Source organism: Peromyscus eremicus, chromosome 13 (genome assembly GCF_949786415.1).
Source record: "Peromyscus eremicus chromosome 13, PerEre_H2_v1, whole genome shotgun sequence".
NCBI lineage: Eukaryota > Metazoa > Chordata > Mammalia > Rodentia > Cricetidae > Peromyscus > Peromyscus eremicus.
In genome coordinates this window covers 51,271,885-51,299,079 of record NC_081429.1, presented here as the reverse complement: position 1 = coordinate 51,299,079, position 27,195 = coordinate 51,271,885, and the positions used below count along the sequence as shown (strand labels likewise).

Sequence of the window (27,195 nt, the reverse complement as noted above, 5' to 3'; positions counted from 1 at the left end):
TAATTTGAGCACATCCAGAAACAGCTGAAAAACCTATGCTGAGGCATGATCCAGGCCAGCAGCATCTCCTGCCGATCAGCTTATATGACCAAGATGGGAGGTGATGGGAGGTGATGGGAGGTGATGGGGGGTGATGGGCATTGATGGGGGTGATGGACAGTCACTCCAGCTGCTTCATATCCTTAACACTTGGCGATCACGCAGAGTGAGTTAGTGGAGACACACTCTCAGGACCGTGGGGGTACTGTGCTGTGCATAATAAACTAAAAAACATTGGAACTACCGACAATTCTTCCTCCCGGACATCAGCTGGCTCCACGTGACATCACTGACGTCTTTGTCCCTGCCTGCTCTGGCCTTTGCGTCTGTGTCTGCTCTGTCCAGCTGGTTTCTTCTCACTTCTTTTCTCTTTCTCTGTGTAGGTACTGGGAGTCCCTACAGAGGATACCTGGCCTGGAGTCTCCAAGCTGCCTAACTACAATCCAGGTAATACTGAGCTAAGAGTCTAAACGTTCTGAGAACCGGCAATTCTGGGAGAGTGTTGGCCACACAGGGTGTCCACCTGGCATTAGACACAACAAAGACAGACTAGTAGATTTATGTATTTTCCAACAAATTCTTTTATTTGTCTATTTACTTGTTTAGAACAGGGCCTCACTGTAGAGCCCTAGTTGTCTTGGAACTTGTCTGTAGCCTCTACCTCCCATGGGCTGAGATTTCAGACTTGTACCACCATGCCCAGCTTAATCCTTTTATTAAAAAGAGAGTGAAATACCGACTGAGGTTAAATCCGTTCTCCAGTGATCTAAAACCCAGGTAGCAAGGTGAAAAATAACTAGAAAGGACTGCTACCAGGGCTGTCTACATCCATTTCCAAGTACACCACGGCTCAAAGGAACAGCATGCTTTGAATTGCATGAGCAAGAAACTGTTCTCACTGTGGAGCCCTTGACTACCACTGAGTTTATTTGCTCCATGGTTGAGCCTTGTGTAACAGGAAAGCTACAGCAACAGAGGGAGCCAGAGGCATGCTAGACCTAGGATAAGCCAGGTAAGATGCCTCTAGAGAACTGTCTCTCTGCCTGACAGCTGGTCATTTCTGTCACTCATGGTCCTTCCCGAGTAGCTGCTGGGGATGGATAAGGAAGCGTTAGAAGTATTGTCCACCGGGAGATTCTTTGAGAAGTGGTCAACTAACCAAGAAGTCACTTCAGGGCATTGAGACAGAAGTGAGGATGCATCCAATGAGCCAGAGGATGAAGATGGGCTGCCTCAGATGCCCTGGAAGCCAGAGACACAAACCAAGGCTGTGAGGATGCTAACCTCTCCCCGACAGGGTTAAGGGGGAGGAGCATGGGAACAGATAAGAACATGACTTGGATGCAAGTGTTCCAAGCTAGATGATCCAGTCTTGACTTTCTTACATTGTTCCATTAATAAACCCCAGATTTCCCAAATTGTCACTATAGACTGGTGTGAAGTTTTCCTGGAAGAGTTTCATGTGAGCAAGAAATTGCAGGAAGACTTCAAAGCGATTAAGGAAGAAAACAAAAATCAGGGTGTGGCGGTATCAGCCCATAATCCCAGCACTTGGGAAGCTAAAGCATGAGAAACTTAAGTCTAAAAGGCCAACTCTGTGTGTGTGTGTGTGTGTGTGTGTGTGTGTGTGTGTGTGTGTGTGAAAGAGAGAGAGAGGGAAACAAAAAACCAGGAGGAAAGGGAGTAGACAGAACATGAGGAGGCTCTCTCCCTGTTTATCCTGCATCTATTACTTTTACTCAAAAAGCTATGCAAAGCCATCAGTCCTTTGAACTAATCAGAGTTAATGAAACTCCATGGAGAGCTAAAGACTAACTGTAAAGTCCTTTCAAGTCCTTTCAAGCTCTTAGGGAAACAATCATATTCCTTACTTATTGGCCTTAGAGTCATTTAGAACTGCTTAACTATTTCTAACTATTTTTCAAGAGTTTGACGCTCTGGTCTTGAGGTGCAGGTTAGTGCCTTCCCCTTTGGTGTGAGATAAGAAAGAAAAGGCCTGTTTATGGAGATCATGGTTCAGTCTGCATTAGCGCCTGGCTCTAGTTGCCATGGTTTCCTGGAGAATCTAGTCCTCCTCATTTCCCACCCACTCCTCTCTGCCTGGGTGAAAACGGGCCGGACATACCTCCCTCTGCTCTCTGCTATAGACACAGGCAGAAGTTTAGAATCAGAAAGCCTTTAGGGACATATGCATACAAAGCTGTTGTGGTGAGCATAGGCAGCCACCCCAAACTTCACATACTCGGGTTTCAGGTTGGCCCAGACGATAGTGAAATACCCCTATGACAGATGGTCATCAAAGCTAGGAACATGGCCAAACTCTTCCCTGCCAGACTCCATGCTAAGAAGATACCTGGGTTCCGAGAAAATAGAGAGAAATACATCATGTTGTTCACTTCGCCCTCATGTCAAAGTAATTCGAAATTTTATTTACAAAGAAAATTCTCTAGTCCCAATATCAACAGGGCTTACACTTTTGCGTTATTGTCTACTTTGGTCTAATTCAAAGTAAAACTGTTTAGAGAGCTTGCAATCCGCTAGACTCGCGCAATGCGCTGCAGTCCCTGGCTGGATGTGGTGGGTTCTTGAGTCTCCAGAGCGTGGGTTTGCATTCATTCCCTGGTTCTCACTGGCACTGCAGCGCTTATGATGGGGGGCTGTTTCTATGGCTTTGGGAAGCCTGTGGCCGTGGGTCAGGCTGAGCATAGGGAAAGGAGTTGTATCCTTAACCACAGCCAGAATTTCCAGCTCAGCCTTTGCAAATCTTAAGAGTTCAGAGTATCTTAGGCATGGGGTTAGTACTATATTAATAACTCAATCAAAAAGGACCGTGTTTTAAAGAGATCATCGAGATTCCTGTCCCAGGAGCAAGTCTTATGAATAAGCAGGTGTCTCTTGAGGCATCCCCATCTACCCCCATTCCTGACCTGCTGCTGCAGGAGGAGGTGGGTGCCAGAACGTCATGAGTCACCTTCTATCCAACTACACCCCTGTTCCCATTAGCCACCCCTTTCCACCCTCCCCCGCCCTGCCCGCTTCCTAGGCTCTGGTTATCTGCAGCCTTCCTCTCTCCTTCCTATGAAATCAACTTTTGCATAGAAGTGAGAAAATATGAGATTTGTCTTCCTGTCAACTTGCTCAATGAACATAGTGTCCTCCAGTTTCACCCATGTTAGTAGAAACGACAGAATCCTGTTGTTTTTCATGGACACATAGTACTCTGTTACATGTGTACAACACCGTGTTTATTTCAGTTGCTGCCTACCTTGGTCTACACCTTGGCTAGCATAAGTAGTGCTGCAGTGAACATCAAGTGTAACTGTGTACGTGAACACTGGCTTCAGTTCCTTTGGAGATATGGCCAGTGGTGAGACTGCGAGATCACAGGGTTTTTATTCCAGGTTTTCTGTTAAAGAAACATCTACGCTGTTTTCTGTAATGGCTGTACTCATTTACATGGCTACCGATGGTGAGAAGAATGAGAGTTTCTCTTTTTACCTCACCACCATCACCACCATCACCACCACCATCACCACCACCACCACCACCATCATCACCACCATCACCACCACCACCACCACCACCACCACCATCACCACCACCACCACCACCACCACCACCACCACCACCATCACCACCACCACCACCACCACCACCACCATCATCACCACCATCACCACCACCACCACCACCATCATCACCACCATCACCACCATCACCACCACCACCACCACCACCACCACCACCACCACCACCATCACCACCACCATCACCACCACCACCACCACCACCACCACCACCACCACCACCATCACCATCACCACCACCACCACCACCACCACCACCATCAAGACCACCATCACCACCACCACCACCATCACCATCATCATCACCACCACCACCACCACCACCACCACCACCACATCACCACCACCATCAAGACCACCATCACCACCACCACTACCACCATCACCATCATCATCACCACCACCACCACCACCATCACCATCACCATCACCACCACCACCACCACCACCACCACCCCACCACCACCACCATCACCACCACCACCATCACCACCACCTCCATCATCATTGTTTGTGTATGGGGGTTGCTTTTTTAGTTTTTGAGGACAGGGTCTTGTTATGGAGCTGGCTGATCTGGAATTCCCTCCATAGCCTACACTGGCCTCATACTCACAGTGACCCCTCTGCCTCCCAACTGGCATATGTCACCATGCCCAGCTTTCTTTTTATCTTGTCGATAGCGTCTGTTCTAAACTGACATTGGATGCAAACTCTTGGTTTTGATGCTCATTTCTCTGAGGATTACTGATGAATGTTTTCCTTGGCCGTTCACACGTCTCTTTTTTTTTCTTTTTAGAAATATTCATTCCAGTCATTTGCCCATTTAGAAAACCGTGTGCTGCTGAGTTAAATTCCTAATATACTCTTTACCCTGCACAATTGAAGGTGCTTGGCAACTCTGAACTTGCGTAAACAGTCCACTCTCCACCCACTTGCTGCCATTACTGGATTCTGTTTTGGATTCTTGTCTGAATTCTGGTTTGAGACACCATACTGATTCTTTTTTTTTTTTTTTTTTTTTTGGAGCTGAGGATCGAACCCAGGGCCTTGTGCTTGCTAGGCAAGTGCTCTACCACTGAGCTAAATCCCCAACCCCCATACTGATTCTGATGGGAGTGTTAAAAATCACCCAGTGCTGACTCCAGTGAGAATCAGCTTCCTCCCAGTTCTGAGGAGCGGGGCTTTAGGCTGTGGCGGGTTGTGGCCGCTTGTACCTGATTAAATCTGGAAGGTGAGAGGGGTGTATCATGTTCGAGGCTGCCTCCTCTGCTTCTTCCTTCTTCCTTCCTGTCCTTCCTCACTCCCACTTTGAGCAAGCTGGGCAGAGAACTCTCGTCTTCCACTTCAAAGGGCCAGTTGTCTTATTTTGATGTGGGCAGATTGAGGAGTAGGCTTTGAAAAATAGGCCCCCTTTTTTTTTTTGTTTAATCTTTCCTCCTGGGATGGCTTTCAGAGCCGTATATCCAAGTGTCAGTGAGGGGGTTCTGACGAGCCTGGATTCCCAGACTCTCAGCGGGATCACCCTCTAACAGAAATATAAAAGTGAAATATTAAAAACCCTGGAACGTGAACCCCATCTGCTGAGTAGCCAGCGTCTCGCCTGCTTGTACCATGGGAAAAAAGATCTCGGAAAAAAAGAGGAAGGAGAAAAAGGTCTTTGACTATGGTTTGCAGGGTTAGTAGAGCATAGTAACTTCCCCTCAAAGGAGTGGGTGTTGCTCCGTGCCCCCCCTAAAACTCTCAGTCTTTGACTCAGCCGCCAGAACTCACCCGCCTCCTCCTGCCAGGCACCCCCTTTTCACATGCAAACTGAGGTGCCTGTGATTGGCTGAACAATAAAGTGGCCACACTTGCTGCCTTTCACACAATTAGCCAAGACACATTAATCAAACTGACGGGGGCTGAGGTTGCTGGCCTCCTGCGGTGGGGGAGGGGAGGAATTTTGGTGACCCTTCCTAAAGCATCCCGAAGCCACGATAGAGTCCTAAAGGGGATTCTCCTACCACAGTGTCTGAAGAGGTTAAAGTCCCTACTGATGGACTCTCTGGGTTGTGGTGTGTTTGTGCTACAGGGCATCCCGGAGGCTGAGAGCAAATCAGATGTTCACCTTGGCTGAGATCTGCTAATATAGTGTGAATTTGAGCAGCCGCCGCCTGTGGATGTCTTTACAAAGCCTTTTCACCTCTTCCTTCCATTCACAAGAAAATGCACTCAGAGTCCTCCGAACCTCAAGAACCTCAGGCATTCTGGGCCAACAAAACAGAGGCTATGCCCACCCACACAGTGTGGGTTTCTCCATCTAGATAGGAATAAAACCTGTTGAAGAAGGGAAACAGACTAGGCTAAGACGTGGTAGCAACCAGCACGGTGTTGGTCCTAAGTACTTGGAGAGTACTTGAAATATAGTTCATTCTTAGAGAAAGGGAAATGTAAGCATTGGTGCTTTTGATCACAATATTTTCTGATTTTTCTTTCCCAAGTCCCCTTTGTCTATATTTTCCAATGGCCACAGACGACGAGATCTTACCTTGGAGACCTATTTGCTACAAAATCTCATAGGGCTTTTCAGGGGCTCAACTAAATATTTAGACGTGTCTCTGTTAAAGTAAACGGAGGCTTGCTCCTCTGGAGGCTGTCCAGGCACCGTCTCATTAGATGCGAAGATCTGGTGATAAAGAGGAACTTTTTCTTCGGCCCACATGGTCGCAGCCCAGTTGTGGTTTTTAATGTGCCGTTGATTGCTCCGTCCAACTCCTTTGCTCCTCTGAAAAGGTCTGTCGGGGCTCTGTTTGCTTCCTTAAACACGGGTTCTGAAAGCTCTCACGCTGGGTGAGCTCAAATCCCAGCATTAATGTACTGCTGGGTTCATGTCGCCACACTCAAAAGCGCTGCGTTTAAATCCCTCTCAACTCCATTTGAGGCACCAGAAGACTTTATCCTTCTCCACTAATGGTTCCAAGTTTACATCTAGATACCGGGGGTCAAGGACAGGAGAGGATTTAGAAATAACAGTGCGTGACATTAGTCAATGCATTTGCCAAATTGGCAATTAGTTCCCGATGTGCGTGCAAAGCACTTTACCCGTGTCGCTTTGATGCCTGTTCCCACCGCGAGGGGAGCAGGGCGGCCACTGAGGCCTTCGGACTCTTAAAGAAGCATCTCCTGAAAAGCACGCCCGATTTGCCTCATGAGCTCAGCCACAGGGAAGCATCCGGGATTAGGCTGATTTTCAGGTTCAGGAAGAAACGTTTTTTTTTTTTTTTTTCCACTGGAGGAACTTTAGTGGGAGTCAAAAGGCAAGAAAGCAGAACACAGAAAAAGCCCCCCCCAGGCGCCCGAGTCTGTGCCCTGCCGCCCAGAGGATATAGACCAGCCTACACACCCTGTTGGTTTTCGGTGTGCTTGCTTTTGCAACTTTTGACCGCTAGGTGGAAGCAAAAAATAGCTGGGGCGGACTACTGACAGCGGCTGTCTGTCTAGTCAAGGAGTGAGTGGAACCTCCGAATTCTCCTTCTGATTTTAAAACCAGTTTAAGATGTTCCCTGTATGTATATGATCTCAGGGCTGATCGTACACATAGGCGACGTTATACGGACTAAGCAGGTTGTGTTTGTGTGTGTGTGTGTGTGTGTGTGTGTGTGTGTATGTGTGTATATATATAGAGAGAGAGCAAGGGGGGATGCATGGGAGGGGTTGGAGGGAGGAAATGGAAGGGGGTATGATGTAATTATAATTTCAAACACACACACATATATTTATATATTTTTATAAATTTATTTATAAACACACACATATTTTATTACATATATATAAAATATATATATAATAAAGATGGTGTAAGAGCTTGGCTGCGTTTGACACCACTGTGGGAGTCACACAGGAGACTAAGGTTGTACTGGAAATGACCCTTGCACCCAGTGGGATGATAAAGAGCTATTGTGCATTGGACTCCAAGAACTCTGAGCAAATTGCTGGGGACTCAGTCTGACATGGCCTCTGCTCTGATGTCAGCTCTGCCCCATGAGTTCTTTGCTGTGAGAGTTAGTCAGTGGCTGAACTCAGAGGGAAGGGGCTACCTTCTGAATTGAAAGTCCAACTTCCTCCATTTATTGCCTGGAAGATCTTAAGGGTATTATTATTTCCAGTTCTCTGATCCACAAAATGGGAGCTATCCTATCCTTTAGAACGTGCTCCCTGTGTACCAGGCAATGTACACATGTAAATGCATATATAATGATACGTCTATACCGTGCATTATATATTATATATCTATTACACATCATTGCTAATCTCTACGACTGCTCGCCTAGGTCATTGTTGGAGGAGGTGGTACCATCCTACAGATGAGGAAATGTTCTCCCAGACTCACAGAGAGGAATTCCCTGATTGGAAAGGATGGAACCAGCATCCAACCTTTGCTCTTTCTGTCTGTCACACTGTGTCCCTGTCCCCCTTTTGCAGCACAGTGCTGAGAAACTGTCGAATGGCATCTACCACAGAGCCTAGGTTTTCAGAAAAGCCCGATCTAAGTCCCCCCCACCCCACTCCCCATTCTCTCTGTCACAGTGTTCAACTTCAGCTGCTCAATGATTCACCGCGGTACGGGCATCATGACAGGTGTGTTTAGAACCATAGAAACCCCGGCCTCCTTCAGGATGTTGGGCATGCCTGGTGGCACCAGGTCTGACTTTTGGTTTGGCTTCTGTGGGTCTAAATGTTGTCTGGATTCCCACATCAGGAAAGTTGATGTTCAGTTTTTTAAGCACCTACCTAAGTGGGTCTGAGTGCCCATTAAGGCTGTACCTGTTCGCTCCCCACATCTAAATTGCTGTCAGATGCCCACCCATCCTGTGCCCACAGAGCTTTTCCCTAGGAGAACCCTTGTTATCCGCCTACCACAGAATGCGTAAGCCAGCTAAGTTGGCCATACTGGCTTCTTCACTGCTTATTTTGTTCAAATATGTTGTAAGAGGAAGGACTCTGGAAAATTCTAGTTCAGCTACTTCTAGCTGAATTTTATGCATGCCCCTTAACTGGTTCATAATATGCATCACTAGATAGTTGTGAAATGGAATCATCTTACTTTGATTCACAGCCACCTTATCAAATAGGAGCAATGTTACCATCCATACTTTATAAATGAGAGCTGTAGCTTTAAGAAGCAGGTATCTGCCCCAGGTCACCTAGCCAGGAAGCAGTTGACTCCGAATATCCAGATTCATTGGATCCCAAGGTGGTCCTTATGACAGCATTCCACATGCATTCATTATCAAGCATAAATATTGTTTGGTAATTAAACAATACCCTGCACAGAGGACAGCTAATGATACTCTTCCAGGCCCATTTCCTGATAATGATGTCTTTCCACCCAGCTTTGATTTCTGAAGCTGAGCTTGGCTTCTGGAATGTACTGTTGAATGGAGGCCCATCCCTGGGATTCCAGCAGCACTCCCTTGCTAACGCTAATGAAGCCACAGGCATTCACGGGATCTATGAGCTGCGATTGGACTCATTATGATATCACTTCAGGGGTGCTGCAGAAAGCTCCTGGGGAGTTTCTATTAACATCTTTATTAACCCGTCCCCCACACCAGTCAGTGAAATTAATTTAGATACACAGCCCACTTTGATCTTCATTAATAGTTTCTTCTAGTTTCCACATTTATTTTCGGTTTTCTCATCTTTTATTTATTTGGTAGCAATTATTAGTTTTTATGGAGTGGGGTAGATGATCTTAAAGTAAGGTTAGGAAAATTGCAAGTGAAAGCAGGTAAAATATTTTTAATATAAAACCATGTGCATATGTGTGTTTGTATGTGTGTGTGTGTATGTGTGTACAATATTTTGTTTTGTTTTTCAAAACAAGGTCTTGCCCTGTAGCCCTGGGTAGGCTGCTACTCACTTTGTAGCCCAAATTGGTCTTGAACTCACAATCCTGCCTCAGCCTCTCAAGTGCTAGGATTACAGGCGTGTACCACCATACCCAGATTACAGTTTTTATTTATTAATTAAGATAAATGTCAAATACTAAAAAAATACACACAACGTTAAGTCCTGCCTTGTTCCTTCCCAATTCCAGGAAGGGTCTTAAAAGCACTAAGTGTCATAGAACCGACTCAAACCAGAGGTCCCTTTCCCACCCTCATGGCCTGACACCATCTCCTAAAGACACAGAAACTAGACACACAAGTGAGTTTTGCAAGTAAGAGGTAGTGCATTTATTTCTACGTTTTAACCCAAACCTCAACTTTTTTTCATTCATCCAGCAAAGTATTTATTAAAGGTAGGCATTAGGTCTGAAAAATAAAGGACCGTAGCATGGATCCTTGCTTTCCAGAAATATCATCCAGGAACCAGGGACGAGAACCAGTTATACAATATGGAAAATGTACAGCAGCAGGGGTAGCTGGGTACCTTTAGGAATTCTGGGGAAGGCACCCTTAATTTGAGGTCTCTGAGACTGGCTTCCTGAGAAAGAGATATGAATGTGGTGGCCACAGTAGTTAGAGAGAAGGTGACAGGAGGGTGACTTTCTCCGGGTGAGCAAGAACGTGTGTACCAGACAAAAAGGATCCAGGTGCTGGGAACAGTGAGCAGATGGACTTAGCCCGTTGCACATGACATCTAGAATGTTGGTTCGTTGAAGGACCATTTCAGGACAGGAGGCTGAAGGGTGGATGGGGCCAACTGGGAGGTGCCTGTCAATCACTAAGAATTTGCATATTGACCTATAAACAAACAGAGGGCATAGGACGGTTTTTTTAGCAGGAAGGTGATAGAGCAGGGATTAACTTATAAAAACAGTTGCTTGGGAGGACAAAATGCAGAATTGAGTTCGTGGTAGGTAAAACCAGAGACAATTGTCTCTAAATCCTAGAAGACGAATGAGATGTCAGCACTAGAGTATTGGCAAGGAGTAAGGGGAGGAGGGCGCATCTAAAAAACCTTTTAGAAGGAAGGCAGGAAGTGGTGACTAATCAGATTTGAATTGTGAAGGGGAAGAAGATCTGTCTCAATGGTGAGAGACAGAGAGCCTCTCTCAGTGGAACAGCAAAGAAAGCGGGGAGGAACAGATCTCTAAAAACCAACTTGAAAGACCTATGAAAGGCCTATGAAAAGATCCCAGTCTAGAAATACAGACCAGGAAGGTGTGAGTGTAAGGATGTAATGGAAGCCTAGGGAGGGCGGTGTAGAGAAGGAAGAGAAGGCCCTGGCTGACCCTAACCAGACAAGAAGCAACCGGACAAGGACAGGGAAGGGACTCTGGAAGCTGAGAGGAAGAACCAGAGGGGCTAGAGAGGACTAAGGTAGTTATTAATAACAGCGCCACAGAAATCACATGATCATAGGCTTGCTGGGGAATACCAGGTGTGCTATGTGCTCGGTGACGAGCATTTGGAGGGAGGCTACAGGGGAGAGGCAAACGTCCAACACGGCATCATCAAGTGTGATAAATGCTGAAGGTCCATCAAATTCAAATGTCATTTGTGGGAGTTGCTAGAGAACAGCCAGGGTTCTGCCCCCAAGCATGGGGAGAGCCCCGACTGCCCGGATCTCCTCCTGGGTCTCCAAGGCCCAGAGTCAGGCCTGGCTTCTCCCTCTTCACCTTAGGAACAGACCTCAGAGGGTGGGGTAGCTCTCCGATCACAAGAAGTTTGGGTGCAGGGTCACATGAATGACAAGCCAGACATATGAACTGGAGTGGGAGCCTCATCCATGGGTACTCTGGCTTTTAGAGCCACGAAGGTGCCCCCTCCCAGAGATCCCTGAAGCCTGATAAAGATCGTGGGGTCAAAGACTAAGCAAGCTTCCATGACCGCTCCATGAGGATGTGGGGGAGGGGGTGCCCGGGAAGGGGTACCCGGGAGGGGGTGCTGTACAGGTAGAGAAGAAAGAGCTCCAGAGTTCTGCAGTGCACTCTGAACATTGCTGCTTGAGATACCGACATCAGGCTAGCAGCGTTATCAACTATATAAATACGTGATATCTCAAGAATGCATTGTGTTCAGGAAATTCCAGGGGTGTAGTTCAGTAGACGGCACTATAAGATAACCTTAGGGCGACCGTGGCAGGACTCTAATAACCAGAAAAGGTTTTTTACCCTGAGCCGAGGCTCAAAAAAAAAAGTCAGGCGGCGTTTTATCAATTGATCAAATCAACAAATCTCTAGTGACTAAAGGTTGCCATACTTGAGTCGGTTGTGAAATGAGTTCTATTAAACATTGATGAAAAAACAAACAAACAAAAAAAAAGCCCGTGCTATCTTTTATCAGGGTAGCAGCTGCTCCACCCTCATTTAAATTCGACTTCGTCTGGAAATTTAAATACTCTGCTTTTCCAGCCCACTTCTGCAAACCGGGCTTTGCTTTTCCTGCCTTGGGTTCCAGCTGAACTCAAATAAGAGCTCACTCCCTTTAAGAGAGCGGCTGAGAAAGGAGATGGAGGAAAAGCCGTCCTGATGATTTAGTATCATCTTTGGAAGGAGAAGGGAAGCATGCTGCCTCTAGACCCATTATTTTTAGAGGCCACTGAAGCCAGAGAAACAGACCCTCTTGAAATGGTGCTGTGTGAGATGCCTGTTTGTCTGTGGACCTTTCTCTCATCGATTGCTTGAAAGTTAATGGGAAAAAATCAATGGCAGAGAGTCAAGGTCATCCAGCGTGTGGGTGTCTGCGTCCAAGTGGGAGGGTAGGTCACTAACAGGCAGTGGACTTGGCTTTGCTGCCCAGCGACTCCCCAACTGACCCTGGCTGCTTTGCTGATGTAGCTAGAGAATAGATGTGGGAGGAATCAGGATGCAGAATCAGAGAGCTCAAGTTCAAAATGTCGCCCTCCTGGGGTCCAGGGCATCCATTTTGGAGTTCCTGGGAGAATCTCTTTCGCCCTTGTCACATTCCCTCTTTGCTGTTTTGAAGAAAAAAAACTTCCTAAGCAGGAGTCTGATGCGTTCTGCAATTTTTTTTTTTTTAATATGCACTGATTAACGGAATTCTCCCGACAGCCTCTCTTAAGCTGTGGCAGATGAGGAAGTGAAGTTCAGGGAAGCATGTCCAGTTGCTGGCAAGTGCTAGACCCGGCTTTCCTGGTTAGATCAGCAGTCCTCCAATCTTAACCTCGCTGGAAACATCTGGAGCCTATTAACGGCATAATAACTGCACAACAACTAACCAACGTGTGGCCCCTCCCAGGCCTATTAAATCAGACTCTCTAGGGGGTGGAGCCAGGCTGCCTTGTTTTTAAAAAGCTCTGCAGGTGAGGCTGCCCTACCTTACTGGACCATGGCCCCCTCTCCCAAAACTGGGTTCAAGAGCAAAAGGAAGAAGGGCGAGAGAGGCAATGAAACCAATAAGTAGCTTTTTGAGTCCAAATTCCATGCCAGAGGCCTTATCTAATCTTTCCGGAAACTAGGAAATGATTCCCATTAAACATTCTCGAAACTTGCTGTTGCTTCCACCGGAACAAGCTGAGCAATCCTCACCCCCGAGTCCCTCAGCACCTGAGTGGCAGAGAGATTTGAGCTGGGATTTTGTGTTCATGTTGCCAAGCCACACAGCCAAGAAATACACCTGGGGCTGGAGAGAGGTCTCAGGGGTTAAGAGCATGTACTGCTCTTCCAGAGGACCTGGGTTAGAGGCCCCAGCGTCCACACGGCAACTCACAACGGTCTGTAACTCCCGTTTCAGGGGACCTAATGTCCTTTTCTGGCCTCTGTGAGCACCAGGCATGCACACACATGGTACACGTATGTATGTGCAGGTAAAACGCTCACACACATAAAATAAGAAAGAAACCTCTGGGGCTCAGCAGGTAAAACCACTTTGCTATGCAAGACCGGCAACCCAAGTTCAATCTCTGGACCCGGCGGCGGAAGGAGATGTGGCTCCCAAAAGCTGTTCTCTGATCTCCACTCACACACCATGATGTGTGTGTGTGTGTGTGTGTGCGCGCGCGTGCGTGCGTGCGTGCGTGTGTGTGTGTGTACGCACAGAAGGAACCGTAACTGAGGACTCCGTGGTGGTGGTTTAGGTGAGAATGGCCCCCATCGGCCTGTGTTTGAATGCTGAGTCCCCAGTTAGTGGAAGTGTTTGGGAAGGATTAGGTGTTGCTCGTTGGAGGAGGTGTGTGACTGGGGACGGGGATGAGGTTTCAAAAGTCCACCCCGCCATTAACATAACATTCCCAGTTAGCTCTTTCTGCCTGTAGTTGAAGATTCAGCTCCTGCTCCAGCGCCCTGCCTGCCTCCCTGCAGCCCTGTTCCCCACCCACCATGACGGGCCATGGATCCTGACCCTCTGACACTGTAAGCCCCAAATAAACTCTTCTATGGGTTGCCTTGGTCACGGCGGCTCAGCGCAGCAATGGAAAAGTCGCCAAGACACCCTGGTTGCAATAACTTGCTGGAAGTCTCAAGGATTCTTCTTCTGTTGGCTGGAAACTGGGATGTGATTGAGCAAGGAACCGTTTTCTTTTTCTTTTCTTTCTTATTTATTTTTGCTGGGGAGAATAGCAAACAGGGATCAGGAAGTAGTTTGTCAATAAACACTAAGTAAGAGTCGAGAGTCCGGATAGTCTTGTCTTTACTAGTTATGTTGAATGTAGGCACAGGCCAGTAAATGGAGTAGCCTTACACGTAAGTGACCCCTTAGTTCCCATCAGGGCCGCTACACCTACTAGCTGCGTGGTCCCATCTGGTTGCACCTGACTTTGGGAACTCAGTTTCAGGAGCTTTCTTTAATCACTCCTTTTACTCTACAACTCAGCACTGTAAATAAACTTGTAGTTGAACTTACTCTTGAAATTAAAACTAATAGTGTCGTCCCTTGGGATCCTCAGAGCATGAGCCCATTGTCTAACGCGGTGCTGTGTGAATAATTGTTATAATGTATTGTCTAGTACTCTCCAATAATGATCAAGAAATGTGAATGTGTCTACTACAATTGCCCTAGCAATTTACTTTTTATTTTTTTTGTTTGAGACAAGAGTCTTACTATGTAGCCCAGGCTGGCCCTGAATTATATCAGCCTCCTCTCTCAGGATTATATGTTTGAGTCACTATGTCTGGCCCAGCAATTAAAAATTATGTACATTTTCAATTCATCATTGGTTGAATTCATGGGGAATTTGTGGCTAGGTGTCTTCAGATGTGGAAGGCTAACTGTATATGCTTTCTATTTAATTTTTTTTTTTTTTGAGAAAGTAAAGCCAGGCATGGTGCTGCACGCCTTTAATCCCAACACTTGGAAGGCAGAGGTAGGCGGATCTCTATGAGTTCCGGACCAGCCTGGACTACAGAGTGAGTTTCAGGACAGCCAAGGCTACACAGAGAAGCCCTGTCTTGAAAAACCAATGAGAGAGAGAGAGAGAGAGAGAGAGAGAGAGAGAACATAAACATGAAGAGTGAGCCCCTCTAGTCCCAGGCACTTACGAAGTCTTCTAGGTCTTTCTGTGTACCTATCAACAGGCACATGTCAGGGTTATCAAAGTGGCTGTCACCCTAAGGATGACTAAATTCTTAGCCACGATACTCAGTCTTAGTTTATTCCATTTATAAAGAACCTAGAAGAAGGGATTTTTAAAACCAAAACAATCATATTTTAGGTCCAAGAAAAGGGAAGACCAGAAATGCCATTTTCAATTAGAGTTGAAATGCTTTTCTTTAGTCTGGATCAGAAGTCTGAGGCCAGTCTAAGCTCCTTGTCTCAAGAAAGAACAAAGGAAGTGGGGGGCAGGAAGGGGGACTTTGAAGAGCAGTATCAGTTGACTTCATCCCCAGCTTCTCTTGTGGCCCTTCCGTCCATTAGACTTTCAATCGCTGTTTATTAGTTTGCTTGTTTGTCTGGGCCCCGTAAGTAGTCTAGGCTGGCCTAGAACTCTCCATCTTCTTGCTCCTGCCTGCCAAGTGCAGCGACCATGGACACGTGCCCCACGCCCAGAAGTCAATTACTAGTTCTTAATTTGTTTGTTGAAACGGAGTGTCCCCTATTTAGCCCTTGAACTTGGGGTGACCTTCCTGCCTCTGCCTCCCAAGTGCTAGGAGAGCTGGGTGCTAACTCAACCAAATTGAATTATTATTTCTAAAATTAAAAACTCCCCTTTCATTGTGGTTTTAGTTCAAGTTGACACGAATGTCGTAACCAAGAGCAAAAAGAAATTTGTGTATTCCAATATAAATAATATAGCATGCTCCAAATAACATTCTATTTTTTACTATCCATTTTAGAATTTTTAAAGCTTTAAAAAGATTTTATTTTTTTTAATTATGTGTGTGTGTTGGGGAGGGGGGAATAATAAGCACATGAGTGCAGGTGATTGTGGAGGCCAGTAGAGGGCACTGGACCCACTGGGTCTGGAGTCACAGGCATGTGAGCTGTCTGATGTGGATGCGGGGCAAGAGCTCTTGCTTAACCACTGACCCATCCTGCCATTCCTACAGATTTGTTTTTATTATTTTTGTTTATGTGTGTGTGTGTATGTGTGTGTATGAATGCCACGTGTGTTTAGGTGTCTTAGGAGGCAAAAAGAGCATTGGATCCCTTGGAGCTAGAGTTACAAGCCCTTGTGAGCCACCCAGGATGGGTGCTGTACACTGATCTCAGGTCCTCTACAAAAGCAGCATTCACTCTTAACTGCTGAGCCATCTCTCCAGTGATGCCCCCTTAGAAAATTTTCATATGTTTGGTACGTGTGCGTATGTGTGTTTGCACATGTGCCATGGTGCGTGTGTGAAGGTCAGAGGGCAATTTTTGGGGAGTGGGTTTGGCATTCCATCTTGCTGAGCCAGGGGCTCCCTGTTTCTGCTGCCTTGTGTACCCCAGGCTAGCTGACTTGATGATAGCTTCTAGGCCAATTCTCCTGGCTCTGCCTTCCATCTTGCTGTAGGATTGCTGGGATTACAGATGTGCACACCACACCCAGCTGTGCCGTGAGTCTTTGGATGGAACACAGGCTGCCAAGCTTACACGGTCTGGCATTTCACCCACTGAGCCGGCCTGAGGATGAATCACCTAAGCCAGGATCCGCTTCTATTGTATCACAAGCAGTGTATAAAATTATATCCCCCCCTTACTTTAAAACAATTGTTCGTTTTTAAGGTTTGTTTTTATTTTTTAACTATGTGTATGTGTGTATCTATGTGTGGGTGTGCGCACGGGAGTGCAGCTGCCTGCAGAGGCCAAAGGCATCAGATCTCTGCTGAGCTAGAGTTACAGGATGTTGAAAGCTACCTGCTGGGAGTCCTGGGAGTCCAACTGGGGTCCTTTGAAAGAGCGGTAGTCACTCTTAACTACTGAGCCATCATATCCCCCCCCCCCCCCCCGCGCGCCTCCCCCCGTCCCCCCCCCCCGTGCCCCCCCCATCCCCACGCTTGAGTTTTGAGACTTTACCCCATCACTTGGTACATGATTTTCTGTTGTGGTCGTGGTAGTGGTGGTAGTAGATTTTGTTTTTGTCTGCTTGTTTACTTGTTTGTTTGTTTGAGACATGGTCTCACTCTGTAGCACGGGCTGCCCTCAAACTCATGGCGGTCCTCCTACTTCAGCCTCTCCAGTGTTGGGATTATAGCTGTGAGGTGTCATGCCCAGCTGCGCGCGTGTGTGTGTGTGTGTGTGTGTGTGTGTGTGTGTGTGTGTGTGTGTTCTTTTATTCTCCAAGATGAACTGTAAGCTCTGGAGGGTCAGGGAGTTTCTTTTGGTTTCTTGTTCCTCTAGCTCTTGCACACACTCTACACATGGTATGTTGTATGTTGTTAATTCAACTGACTGTTTTAACCACAGTGGTTTGTGAAAGTGTGTATGGAAAGCTGCCGTACCAAAAGACCACAAACTGAGAAGCTCAAATAACAGAAACGCCTTGTTCCTTGTTCTGAAAGGGTGGCATCCGCAGGGTAGGGTCTTTCCAAGGACCGAGGCAGTCTCTGCAGGTGTCGATCCTTGGATTGGAGATAGCTGCTCTCGCAGTTCTTTGTGTTATCTTTCCTAACACGTATCTCTTTGTGCAAATTTTCCCTTTTTATGAGGATACCATAATTATATTAGGCCCCACCCTAATGAGAATGTCACATGGACCCTCTTTCCATATAAGGTCCTATATGATACTCTGTATTAGGACTTCAACACGGGAATCTGAAGGACACAAAATTCATGCCTAATAGTAGCTTTCAGTGAATCATAAACATCCCAAGAAGAGGCCTTAAAAGTCAGTAGTTAGCTTCCCTGATTCTAGAATCCTCTTTTACTCCAAGCCGAGAAGAGCATTTGGAATTTTAATAATATTTTTGGCAATCCATTGGAGGGTTGTTCTCGGTTTTAATGTTTCTCTGTGTGCTTTCCAGAATGGTTCCCGCTGCCTAAGCCTCAAAGCCTGCAGATTGTCTGGAGCAGGTAAGCGCCACATTGGCCAGTCCTCTTTTCTTTAGACACGGAGAACAGAGATGCTTCCCTAGACCTCGGCGTACTGAGCGCCAGCCCCCAGCACCTCCATCTGAGCCCCAGAAAGATGCCTCTGAGAGAGCCAGCCTCCCCCCCCCCCCCCCGGGAGGGTGTTAGTTTTTCTTTATGAACCATTTCAGTGAGTTTGGTCATTAAAATTGTTTTGTGCCCCTCAGCCATGCCCCAGGCCCCGAGAGCAGTAGTGTTGGGCCTCCAAGAAAACCTAGTGGGTTTATTATTCTCTGACAGACAGAAACCAAATAACATCATTGAGTGGCCATTGGAGGGGGAACCTGATTCATGGAGGTCATGCTTTCCCAGGCCCTCTCAACATGGTCTCAGCTCAGGCCAGGGCAGACTTTTATTACCAGCTTTCAACAAATCCCTAGTTTCTTTTGCAAAGTAAAACAGATAATAGAGACATTCCGGGAATAGCTAGCTAACTATGCTGAGCCAGGCGGCTCCTGGGCGAAGAAGAACTCAGTGTTTTCGGACAATGACCAATTACAATAACCAGCATTATTTGATCTGAGAGTAATTAGCGGAGGCTCTGTTCTTTTTGCTTCAGTGAGGAGGCAGAAAGGGCAGTGAGGGAGACATCAGAGGCTGGGTGAAGGAGCTCAGATGTCAAAGGAAAACACTCCCGCAGGTGGGGAGCAGTGAAGACTTTCCCAGCCAAGATCCCAACTGGACGCTGGAATGTTGGTCTTTGAATATGCAGAGTGGTTTAATCTAACCAAATGTGGCTCGATTGTGCCGTATGTACCATTTGTACGCTTTTAAAAGTTTAGAGTGAAAAACGGGGTACAAAGAATAAACACAGAGTCACGGAATCCCAGGGGATCTCTTATTAGGACAGACAAGGCCTCCAAGATGTCCTTGTTTTCAAAGCACAGAATGACTTGAACACCCCCGCCCCCCATTACTTCAGAGGCATGTTCCCAGGAACTGTTGCTTATTATATCCTTTGGGATGTGCAAACTTTAGTCACAATTACTGCTAAGCAAACACAACAGACTGTAGATTTATCACTTTATCATGACATTTTATTTTCATTTTTTTGTGTTTGTTGTTTTGTTGTTGTTTCTCTGTATAGCCCTGGCTGTCCTGGAACTCACTCTGCAGACCAGACTGGTTTTGAACTCAGAGATCCACCTGCCTCTGCCTCCTGAGTGCTGGGGTTAAAGGTGTATGCAAGTTATCTTTACTATAAGACATTTTATTGAGTGGCATTGGCAAATAAAAACACACTTCATTTTTTAGATTTAGGTATCAATGATTTTAAAATATTCATTCAAAAGCTATGTCAAAGCTGGCAGGAACATCGGTCTAACCTTGAGCGCCCCTTGGAGTCCCCAGGCTATCAATGACATGTTTTTGAGGCCCTAAGTAGGAGCTGGGTCAGCTCTATTTTCTAAGCAGATCAGGGCTGTCTTAAGTTGTTTCAGCGTTAAGATTGCAATCAATTTAACCTTGCTAAAACAATAACAACAAAAAGCACAACCATCCTCTTGTGGGCATGTTGGGCCCCCTCACCCTAGCCTCGAGATATTTGAATCTCCGTGCTGCTCCTCCGGCTCCTCCGCTTCCCTCCCTTCCTCCGATTAAAACTCCAAACCACAAAGCAACTTAATACCCGATGCTGCTGCTGTTGCGGCTGCGACAATCCTGCCACTGGCTTCCTGATGTCACCAATTCGCCCCCCTCTCCTTGTGTCACCTGACTCTGCCGACCACACATCACCGACTGCCTCTGCCCATTCCTCGGCCTCTGGCCTTTGCTCAGACTCTCCTTTTCTCTGCTTGGTCCCTGGAGCAAGAAGTCGTATCTGGAGCCTTGCTAATGCCATGGTCGCCATTAGCCATGTACAGCTCTCAAAATAAAACTGTTCCAAATTAATGGTAAAGTTCAGTTGTTCATTTGCACCACCCATATTCCTAGGGCTCAACAGCCACATATGGACAGTGCCTACCATATTGGACTGAGTAAAAATAGACTGTTTTCATGACTGTGGAAAATTCTATTGGACAGGATTGGCTGTTGTTCGAATCTTAGATTTTTTTTAAATAAAAAAACCCTGATACCAGATATTGGGGTGAAAGTTGAAAGATCAGAGAAGCAGAACAAGCCACAGCCAACCTCACCTCACCAACTCCTCAGCTGATCCTGTTTCCTCAGACAGAGAGCCTCTGAGTCTTCACCTGAAAGGATCTCAGCTGAACTGCCATAGTTCCTGTTTCCTCACGCCTTATATACCTTTCTCCACCCCGCCGTCACTTCCTGGGATTAAAGGCACAGTGTGCTTCCCAGTACTGGGATTAAAAGTGTGTGCCACCACTCCCTGGCCCTGTTTCCAGTGTGGCCTTGAACTCACAGAGATCCAGACAGATCTCTGCCTCCCAAGTGATAGGATTAAAGGTGTGTGCCACCACTGCCAGACCTCTGTGTCTAATCTAGTGGCTGGCTCTGTCCTCTGATCCTCTGGTAAGCTTTACTGGGGTACATAATATATCACCACAGTTTGGCCTGTGTTAGCACATGAGAAAATCCTTGGCTCTGTAGATGACTAATGTTACATAGGATGTGTGCCCACTGTGTGCTAATGGGGGCTCGATATTGTTACATTCATTTTTTTTTTTTAGATTTATTTATTTATTATGTATAAAGTGTTCAGCCTGCATGTGTCCTTGCAGGCCAGAAGAAGTCACCAGATTTCATTACAGGTGGTTGTGAGCCACCATGTGGTTGCTGGGAATTGAACTCAGGACCTCTGGAAGAGCAGTCAGTGCTCTTAACCACTGAGCCATCTCTCCAGCCCATTGCATTCATTCTTAATGTGACATTCTGGTGTCGAACAGGAAGGAACAGAGGCTTAGGGAAACTAGGTCACCTGACCAGGGTCAGCCAGAAGGTGAGGGGAGGAACCAGGGTTCATCTGCTGCCCAGGGTCACGACGGACTCAGCTGGCAAGTGTGGTAAACCTAGACTAGCTGAGGTATGCCCAGCCTTTCTGAACAACTCCTTCAGAGGTGCAACGGGATCGTGCGTGGGTCTGGAACTGGGCCTTGCTGTGGGGTGAAGGGCAGTCTCTTTCATGTGGGCCTCGTGAGTATAGACTCATGTTTTAGACTGGCAGGCAGTTCTAGACGCTTTCCTCATGATTGTTCCTTCCCACTGATGGATGTTTCCTACCATGGGTGTCTACCACATCCTAGAGTGAAAGCGTTAGAGAGCGGCCGCTCTAGCCCTACACTTTCCCCTCTCTATGGCTGTAGCAGAAAGCACAGTACCCAGATGAACTTATGGTAGGCAGCCTCATCCCTACTGTGAGGGTTAGTAGCAACAATGGGGGATAGGAGATTCTTATACTAAGGTATGAGATATATATATATATATATATATATATATATATATATATGTAGATGTGTATGTGTATATGTATATGTATATATATATATATGTAGATGTATATACAGGGTATGCTCAGCAATTAAACCTGTTGTTTCACTCCTCTGAGAACAACCACACATTACCTGTGTTGAGTGATGGGTCAGTAGCTACTGTTTTATGGAGTCCCAAAGCCTGGACAGAGCATGTAGCATGGAGGATCGACCTACCCACCAGTCTTCCTTCATGCCACAGCAAGTAAGCAGGCCCCTACCCTGGGATGTCCGAACGTCTTTATCTTGTCTATGGAACAGTTACTCTGGAGTTAGAGACTAATGACCTGTTTGCAGAAACAGATTTGTATTGCAGAAATCGGATCCCTGGAAATTTCTTATGCAAATCTCATGAGAAAATTGGACAAATCACAAGGGTAGGACAGGACCTCCAGCATGTCTAAAAGGAACACATGCTCCTCCTTGCTTTATGCTGATGGGTGGCTCTGACATTAAGCAAGCCCCTCTAGGTTTGGTTTGAATGGTTCATTTGTGGCCATGCCACTCAATGCAGAATGTCAGGCTCCAGTCCTGACCACATCCTCCTTCTGTTCCAGGTCAGGGATCAGGGCTGCTAGAATAAACAGTATTTTAGATGGATTCAACCTGGTACGACAAAACACTCTGGATCATTGATAATCAACAAGAAGATTCCAGAGGCCGGGAAGTCTGAGATGAGGGCACCAGGAGATTTAATGTCTGATGAAGGCCCTGTGCTTCATTACACGATGCCTTCTTGACACATCCTCACACAGTAGAAGAAACAAAAGGCTTCCCAAAAGTTCATCTGATAAAGGTCCTGAGCCAATCATGCAGGCTCTTCCCCAATAACCTAATTATCTCCCCAAGGCCAGACCTTCTGATGCCGAGAATTCAAACCTTCAGACTAGAGGAGAGCCTTTTCCTTCCCAAACATACCTGTGCGTTTGTGTGACAGCTTGGTGAGTGCTTGAACTCTACTAGGGGTCAGTTTTGCCTGGTGCCTTCCGGAGCCAGCCATCCGTTAACATGTAATAGCTGCTCAGTAAACGTAGCTGCTCATCTTCAGGATGAGTCATTTCTGCAACCTGGGTACTTGATTATTGCCACTGCCCAGATCCATCTCGAGAGGAACCAAGGACATGACTTAGCTGATGAACCTGGGGCTGAGCATCAGGAACCCTGTTAATAGGATAGTAACACGCAACCTCCACTGTCCAGATTCACCCCCTCCCATCTCCCGCCCAGGACTCCGTGCTTCCTGTCTTTGGTATCCAGAGCCTGGAACATCCTGCCAACTAGACCTTTCTGCTTGGTTGGGGCTGCAGAAGCCTTAATTACATAATTCTGTCTCTATAATCACAAATCTGTGTCCTTTGCGTGCACATAGTGCCCAGTGACAGGGTGGAGGTAAAGGGTGACTGTCTCCTTTCCTCACAGTGACAGGCCACGTAAGAGTTTTTGTGTTGGGTGATGTGTGTCCACTTGCCATCTGCTTTGGTGGCCCAGGAAGGGCCTTGTTTGAGACATGTTAAGCCTCGTCACTTCTTCTTCAGTTTTTGTCTGCCCGCCCGCCCACCCCACCTCACCCCCCTTTTCCAGAATAGTGGCCTCTTCAGAAATTCTATTTCTTCTTTCCAGGCTGGGTAGAGTTCCTGAAGCCGAAGACTTGGCCTCCCAGATGCTAAAAGGCTTCCCTAGAGACCGCGTCTCAGCACAGGAAGCACTCGGTCATGATTATTTCAGTGTCCTGCCATCCCAATTGTACCAGCTTCCTGATGGTAAGTGTGTGTGTGTGTGTGTGTGTGTGTGTGTGTGTGTGTATACACGCGTGTGCATGCCTATGCATCAAACCGCGTCTTACATACTTTCCCCCAATACTGGAGAGTCATAGAGTTCACAACCAGAAATGAAGTCAGAGGTTAATTTGCTTTCCAGAAAGAAGCAAGGGGACCCAGTCTCTACTGAGCTTTGAGTAAGATTCTCTAAAACCCCGAAGCACGGGTAGGGAAAGGTGACAAGGACCTCCTTGTAATGATGCAAACCTTCCCCCCACGCCAGCATACGCTTAGAAATTGGCGGAGATGAAAGTTGCCTCTGAGGTGTTTGCTTTCGCGAGCGTCTGCCAGGAGAAGGCAAAACCAAAGTTTCTAACAAGCTGCTTCTCCCTTCCAGAGAGTAAGACGAGAGGTGACATGGATATGTCAGGAAGGAGAGATGGGCCCTTCTTGATTGGTAACACGATGCGGTGGCAGGAAGCTGGGAGGTTGGGGGTAGGGGGGAAGCTCCCTCCCAGGCTAGGCGCCCACTGCAAACACGGGTTACCCTGACACCAGCCTCGGCCGCCTGCGCCTGAAGTCATCCTCCAAATCTGAAATCTGCCGAGGAGTCACGTGGCAGGACCTCTCCTTGGGTTTCTCAGAATGTGACCAGGAAGGGCTAAGGAGGAGGATGTGGGTGGTGTGGTCAAGGCCTGGGCTGTTGAGGGCGGTCTGGGGAGAATATCCTTAGGTGAGGTTTCTTTGAAAAATATCCACAATTTTCAGTGGAAAATCGTCGTTTGAAGTTCTAAGCCAAAGAAAAGAAAGCTAAGCAGGAAGGCCTGGGGTCAGCCTGGGAAGAGGGGACTGGGGTAGAAGTGGGGTGAGACTAGGGACAGGGTGTGCAGGGGTGCAGAGCTGGGGTGCACAGGGGTGCAGAGGTAATGGCTGAGAGGCATAGGCACAACCTGGCCCTGTTGCCAGGCTTCGTAAACACAGCTTCTCTGGGTCTCTGGGTCACAACATGGTTGTGAAACAGCACACATCTCTTAGTTTAGGATCATTGAGGAATTTTATTATTAAAGCGAGTCACTTCAAGATCTCTAAAAATAACCGTCATCACGCATCTGAGGTTAATATCTTACTTAACCCTGTAAGAAGAGGCAGCCATGAGAATTTATTAAGCCGCCATTACGTGTCAAGAACACACGAATTGCTATAAAAAGTTGAGGAAAACAAGAGACGTGTCGTTGGCCCGGAGGATCTCCTGGAGTGGGAGGAGAAGAAGGTGATGAAGAGGAAATGGAGCACCCTCTACACATATTAGCACCAATCATATCAGAACAGCTAAAATCTGCTCTAATCAGCCGCAGATGTTCAGAGGCTGCATGGCTGAAGGAAGCTCTGGAGGAAGGAGGATTAATTCAAGAGAGACAGAGGAGACTGGAGGTGAATCTGGAGAGGGTTTTGCAAGGAGGCGAGAGATGGGGTCGGGCTAGTTGGTTAGATGAAGGACATCGCAGCCGACCTACAGCACCCACCCCTTTCCTGGCACCTACGCCTCATGTGGGTCCACCCTTCCTGTCCTGTAATGCCCCCCTCTTTCCAATCTGTGCCTACGATCCTTCCCTCTCAGGGTGCCCGACTCTACCACATCCCATACATGTGCACGTTCGGCGGCACACCCCCTCACTCCCATCTCTCTCCTTAAAGAAATCTTCCCTGTTAGCTTCCTAATAGCAGAGTCTATTATTCTGGACACTGAGTACTGGCTGGGATCTTCAAGGTTTTTCTGGGCGCCAGCTTTTTAATTAAGAAGCAGCAGTCACTATCCCAACTGGTGTGTCCCTAGGAACTCGGGTTTTGATTCTCCCTAGAAATCTGAAGCAAAGCTATCAATGAACAGACTCTGGTGCATACACTATCTAAACGTGTGTGTGTGTGTGTGTGTGTGTGTGTGTGTGTGTGTGTGTGTGTACACGCACGCGCACGGGTGAGAGAGAGAACAATCTGTATTCCTTCTCTGTTCACCCTGCCGCAGAGCCCAAATCTACTTTGACACTTTGAGAAAAATGAAAAGATGGAATCTTGCAGGAGCCAGCCTGTGCTGGGGGGAGATGAGGAGAGCCCGCAGCAGGAGGGAAGTTGACTTTTCTTTATACATATAGGGGTTTTTCCATGCAGAGTTTAAATTATGCCTGATAAAAGGAGTTTCGTGGATGTTTCAGTTCTTTCAAATTCTCCTGGCTTCCTCCCAATTAAATGAGGTTTGTCAAAGCCACAGGGCTCTGCTGGCTGCTGCCTCGGCGGACAAGCACTTCCTGCAGCGACATCTCGAATCCCTGAGGGAGAAGATGAAAGGGGCCAGCGCCAAGAGACAGGGAAGAGGGGTGCGACTATGTGTGTGTGTATGTGCGTGCGTGCGTGCGTGCGTGCGTGCGTGCATGCATGCGTGCGTGCGTGGGGCAGGTGCAGAAATACACACAGACAGATGGACACTAGGATGTGAGGCGAGTCGGTGGGAAGAGCAAAGCTACTGGGAGATTGGAAAGAAGCTGTCTGTGTACCTCCACGACAGTGGCCCGGACCAAGGGCGCAGCCTCCACTAAGGGCTGCGTTCCCTGGTCGGGGCACCTCCTCAGCCTGCTTTTTCGTCGCCCCTGGCAAAGAGCCATTGTTAACAGTCAGCTCTGCAGACAGAGAGTGCCCGGCGGAGAAGCCCAGCTCCCAACCCGCAGGGACAGAAAAATCTCCGTGGCCGAGGTGGACCGCCGCAGGCATGAGGACCGTGCAAAAATAAGATGCGTTCTTCTGAGTGGTGTGTGAGGAGAATTGCTTTGCTGTAATTAGAGAGATTTTGCTCTCTGGAAGTATTTCAGCATGGACTCCTCGTTTAGGGGCTTATATTTACATCAGTTTATTCTAGTTGCATTCTAGTCGCAGGATAACAGAATTGTCACTTTAAAATATATTCTGTTTCCCCTTTGATCTGGAAGATGCCAGCTCTCATTGTCTAGCCTCTGAAGAAGACAATTAAGCATGAAACCTGTAAGTGGAAAATATATGGAGACCAGAGGACAGCCCAGATCCCCACAGAAGGCAGCTGTGAAACTCCCCACAAAAATCAAAGAAAGGGTCCCATCAATCTATGCCGGTTTCCATCAAGCCGAGTCTCCAACCACACTTTCCCCGGGTTGTGGCAGTAAGTTTAGAGCCAGAGGAAACTGATCAAAGGTGATTTGTCATGCAAACCCAGGAATTCCAGGATTAGCTCCCAGGTGGAGAGCTCTGCTAAGCGGGAAAGCGTCCCTGTGTGAGGGTCGAGCCTGTGGGAATGTCTGCCAAGCTCTGACGTGTTCCCTCCTTGACTCTTGAACACCTGAAGAAACATTTGTTGAAGGAGAAATTATTGGTAGTCTCTCTCAAAACACACCCATCAGCAAGCTAATTGCTTTTGCAGATGGCCGGGGAGCACCTCTCCCCACTCCGGCACCAGCTCACGGCCACGCTTGTGGTCCCCACGGCCAAGTCAGCAGCGCAGGCCGTCAGCTGGGACAGCGAGGACCTAAAATTAGGCCCTTGGCAACTCTCTAATCTTAGCTGCAGGTCCAGCCTCCTTGCTTAATTCCCTTTGCCCTCGGCATGAACTTGGGCTCTGGGAAAGGAACACCAGTTAGGGATTTGGGGGTTGGGGAGCAGAAAACCATTAAGCCGCCCCTTCTAGAAACGCCCCCCTCCGTTCTTACAGGAAGCCTTCCAAACGTTACCCTTAGAAAGTTAAGACTGATTTTGGAAGCTTGCCATTCTGAATACACGTACTGATCCACAAGAGTATATATATATTTTTTTTAATCTGGGCCAGTAAATGCCACATGATTTAAGAGTCTGGCCCTTAAGCCACGGCTCTTGATCATCAAGACATCAAAGGCTCGCTCTCTCTCTCTCTCTCTCTCTCTCTCTCTCT

The 27,195-nt window shown here is 47.3% G+C and overlaps 1 protein-coding gene across 1 annotated transcript in view; it reads left to right on the top strand.

Moving 5' to 3' along the window:
• Positions 1-27,195, top strand: part of Cdk15 (cyclin dependent kinase 15) — a 71,904-nt gene that overhangs the window by 33,016 nt on the left and 11,693 nt on the right. The window contains exons 7-9 of the mRNA XM_059278132.1: positions 423-486; positions 17,956-18,004; positions 23,113-23,252. Coding sequence (XP_059134115.1) covers positions 423-486; positions 17,956-18,004; positions 23,113-23,252 — 253 coding nt within the window. The remainder of the gene's footprint in view (positions 1-422; positions 487-17,955; positions 18,005-23,112; positions 23,253-27,195) is intronic.